Source organism: Passer montanus, unplaced genomic scaffold (assembly GCF_014805655.1).
Source record: "Passer montanus isolate IOZ18808 unplaced genomic scaffold, ASM1480565v1 scaffold1666, whole genome shotgun sequence".
Taxonomy (NCBI): domain Eukaryota; kingdom Metazoa; phylum Chordata; class Aves; order Passeriformes; family Passeridae; genus Passer; species Passer montanus.
The window spans coordinates 1-3585 of NW_024363894.1; the positions used below are offsets into that span (position 1 = coordinate 1).

Below are 3585 nucleotides of genomic sequence, written 5' to 3' on the forward strand. Positions count from 1 at the left end.
TCCCCCTGTCCCTGTCCCCGTGTCCCTCCTATCCCTGTGTCCCCCCATGTCCCCCCTGTCCCTGTCCCTGTCCCCAGTCAAGGGCTACACGCGGAAGGCGGCGGCACTCGAGGCCATGCGCGATTACACCAAGGCCATGGAGGTTTATCAGCGCGCCCTGGACCTCGACCCCTCCTGCAAGGTGACCCTGGCACCCCCGGGACCCCCCTGTGCCACCTGGGACCCCCCTGGCACCCCCGGGACCTCCCTGTGCCACCTGGGACCCCCCCGGGACCCCCCGGGACCCCCCTGAGCCCATGGCACCCCCCTGTGCCCCTCTGTGCTCTCCCTGTGCCCCCCAGGAGGCTGCAGAGGGGCTGTGGCACTCAGAGCCCCTTGATCCCTGTGACACCTGTGACAGCCTGTGATCCCCCATGCCTTGTGTCATGTGTGTCCCCTGTGTCCCCTGTGTCACCGTGTGTCCCCTGTGTCATTCTGTGTCCCCTGTGTCCCCTGTGTCACCCTGTGTCCCCTGTGTCCCTCTGTCCCCAGGAAGCAGCCGAGGGGCTGGGGCGCTGCGTGCGGGGGCAGCAGCAGCACTCGGAGCCTCTGATCCCTGTCACACCCCTGTGTCACTCTGTGTCCCCTGTGTCCCCTGTGTCCCTGTGTCCCCTGTGTCCCCAGGAAGCTGCCGAGGGGCTGCGGCGCTGCGTGCGGGGGCAGCAGCAGCGCTCGGAACCCTGATCCCTGTCACACCCCTGTGTCACTCTGTACCCGCCATGTGCCCTGTGTCACTGTGTCACCCTGTGTCCCCTGTGTCACCCTGTGTCCCCTGTGTCACTCTGTGCCCCCCATGTCCCCTGTGTCACTGTGTCACTGTGTCACCCTGTGTCACCCCATGTCCCCTGTGTCCCCAGGAAGCCGCCGAGGGGCTGCGGCGCTGCGTGCGGGGCCAGCAGCAGCGCTCGGAGCCCCCCGAGGAGCTGCGGCGCCGGGCGCTGGCCGACCCCGAGGTGCAGCAGATCATGGGGGACCCGGCCATGAGGCTCATCCTGGAGCAGATGCAGAAGGACCCGCAGGCCCTGAGCGAGTGCGTGCCACGGGGGGACACGGGGGTCCCCGAGGGTCCCCAGGGCAGGGGCCATGGCACGGGGGGGACACCGGGGGTCCCTGAGGGCAGCGGGGGTGGCACTGAGGATCCCCAGGGTCCCCGAGGGTCCCCAGGGCAGGGGGCCTGGCACGGGGGGGACACCGGGGGTCCCTGAGGGCAGCGGGGGTGGGACATTTTGGGGGCTTTTGGGGTCCCACTGCGTGAGAGCCCCTCCCTCAAAGACGGCGTGAGACCCCCATGGGTCGGATTGGGGGGGGGGGGGGCAAGGCCCCTCCCACAAAGTTTTGGGGGGTCCAAACCCCATCCCAAAAAGATTTGGGGACTCCACGCCCCCTCCCACAAACATTTTGGGGTGTCTGAGACCCCTCCCACAAATATTTGGGGACTCCAAGCCCCCTCCCACAAAGATTTTGGGGTGTCTGAGACCCCTCCCACAAATATTTGGGGACTCCAAGCCCCCTCCCACAATGATTTGGGGGTGTCTAAACCCCTCCCACAAAGATTTGGGGGCTCCAAGCCCCTCCCATGAAAATTTGGGGGCTCCGAGCCCCCTCCCACGAGGATTTTTGGGGGTCCTCCCCCCCCCCCCCCAAACACCAAGGTCACCAGGAGCGCGTTGAGCTTTATTTGGGGAGGGGGATTTTGGGGGGGGCGGTGACACTTTGGGGACGGGGCCGGCAGCCCGGGGGGGGGCTCAGGGGTCGTACCCCCCCTCCATGAGGCGCTGCAGCTCGCGGGGGTCGCGGGGGGGCCCCCCCAGGGCCAGGTACCCCCCCAGGAACTGGTGCAGGACGCGGGGGGGGGCCGAGAGCACGCGCAGCCCCAGCGTGACGTCACCACTGAGCCACAGCCGCACCTGGGGGGGGCGGGGGGTGAGACCCCTCCCCAAATCCCCGGAGGGGCTGAGACCCCGCCCCAAAATCCCACCGGGCTGAGACCCCTCCCCAAAATCCCCAATGGGCTGAGACCCCTCCCCAAAACCCCAGAGGGGTGAGACCCCGCCCCAAATCCCCAGAGGGTCTGAGACCCCAAAATTCTCAACGGGCTGAGACCCCGCCTCAAAATCTCAATGGAGTGAGACCCCTCCCCAAAACCCAGAGGGGCTGAGACCCCGCCCCAAATCCCTGAGGGCTAAAACCCCGCCCCGAAATCCTCAACGGGCTGAGACCCCTCCCCAAATCCCCACCAGGTTGAGACCCCAAAATCCTGATGGGCTGAGACCCCTCCCCAAAATCCCCAACGGGACTGCCCAGGGCCTCCCAGTCCATCCCAGTTAACCCCCAGTCCATTCCCAGTACCTCCCAGTCCATTCCCAGTACCTCCCAGTCTACCCAGTTCATTCCCAGTCCCTCCCAGTCCCTCCCAGTCCCCCCAGTACCTCCCCGCTGTCCCAGTCCCTCCCAGTTTGCCCAGTCCCCCCAGTCCCTCGCCGCTGTCCCAGTTCCCGTCCCAGTTTGCCCAGTTTGCCCAGTACCTCGCCGCTGTCCCATCTGACGGCCCAGTCCCTCCCAGTCCCTCCCAGTTTGCCCAGTTTGCCCAGTACCTCGCCGCTGTCCCAGCTGACGGCCCAGTCCCTCCCAGTCCCTCCCAGTTTGCCCAGTACCTCGCCGCTGTCCCATCTGACGGCCCAGTCCCTCCCAGTCCCTCCCAGTTTGCCCAGTTTGCCCAGTACCTCGCCGCTGTCCCAGCTGACGGCCCAGTCCCTCCCAGTCCCTCCCAGTTTGCCCAGTACCTCGCCGCTGTCCCATCTGACGGCCCAGTCCCTCCCAGTCCCTCCCAGTTTGCCCAGTCCTGGGGGGGGCGGGGGGTGAGACCCCGCCCCAAATCCCCAGGGGGGTGAGACCCCGCCCCAAAATCCCACCGGGGTGAGACCCCTCCCCAAATCCCCAGAGGGACGGAGACCCCGCCCCGAAATCCCGAGGGGTGAGACCCCTCCTCAAAATCCCAACGGGGTGAGACCCCCCAAAATGGGGGATGGAAACTCCCCAAAATCCCCAATGGGCTGAGACCCCTCCCCAAATCCCCAGGGGGGTGAGACCCTGCCCCAAATCCCCAGAGGGGCTGAGACCCCGCCCCAAAATACCACCGGGGTGAGACCCCAAAATCCTGATGGGCTGAGACCCCTCCCCAAAATCCCCAACGGGACTGCCCAGGGCCTCCCAGTCCATCCCAGTTAACCCCCAGTCCATTCCCAGTACCTCCCAGTCCATTCCCAGTACCTCCCAGTCTACCCAGTTCATTCCCAGTCCCTCCCAGTCCCTCCCAGTCCCCCCAGTACCTCCCCGCTGTCCCAGTCCCTCCCAGTTTGCCCAGTCCCCCCAGTCCCTCGCCGCTGTCCCAGTTCCCGTCCCAGTTTGCCCAGTTTGCCCAGTACCTCGCCGCTGTCCCATCTGACGGCCCAGTCCCTCCCAGTCCCTCCCAGTTTGCCCAGTTTGCCCAGTACCTCGCCGCTGTCCCAGCTGACGGCCCAGTTCCCGTCCCAGTTTGCCCAGTTT

The 3585-nt window shown here is 66.6% G+C and overlaps 1 protein-coding gene and 1 long non-coding RNA gene across 2 annotated transcripts; one reads left to right on the forward strand and one right to left on the reverse strand.

Moving 5' to 3' along the window:
- Positions 1-56: 56 nt before the first annotated feature.
- On the forward strand, positions 57-1244 carry LOC120499682 (stress-induced-phosphoprotein 1-like). The gene is made up of 2 exons (XM_039703671.1): positions 57-181; positions 897-1244. The coding sequence occupies exons 1-2, from the start codon at positions 116-118 to the stop codon at positions 1242-1244; spliced, it is 414 nt and encodes a 137-aa protein (XP_039559605.1). The 5' UTR covers positions 57-115.
- A 451-nt stretch (positions 1245-1695) lies between these two features.
- LOC120499683 lies at positions 1696-2668 on the reverse strand. The gene is made up of 2 exons (XR_005626943.1): positions 2634-2668; positions 1696-1946 (listed from the first exon to the last, which is right to left on the reverse strand). It is a non-coding gene; the product is annotated as an uncharacterized LOC120499683 (long non-coding RNA).
- Positions 2669-3585: the final 917 nt, after the last annotated feature.

What these genes read in the sequence shown, in the direction of transcription:
- LOC120499682 (XM_039703671.1), top strand. Translation starts at nt 116, where the DNA reads ATGCGCGATTACACCAAGGCCATGGAGGTTTATCAGCGCGCCCTGGAC. An exon ending in ACCTCGACCCCTCCTGCAAG is followed by an intron (nt 182 to 896) that starts GTGACCCTGGCA and finishes CTGTGTCCCCAG; the next exon opens with GAAGCCGCCGAGGGGCTGCG.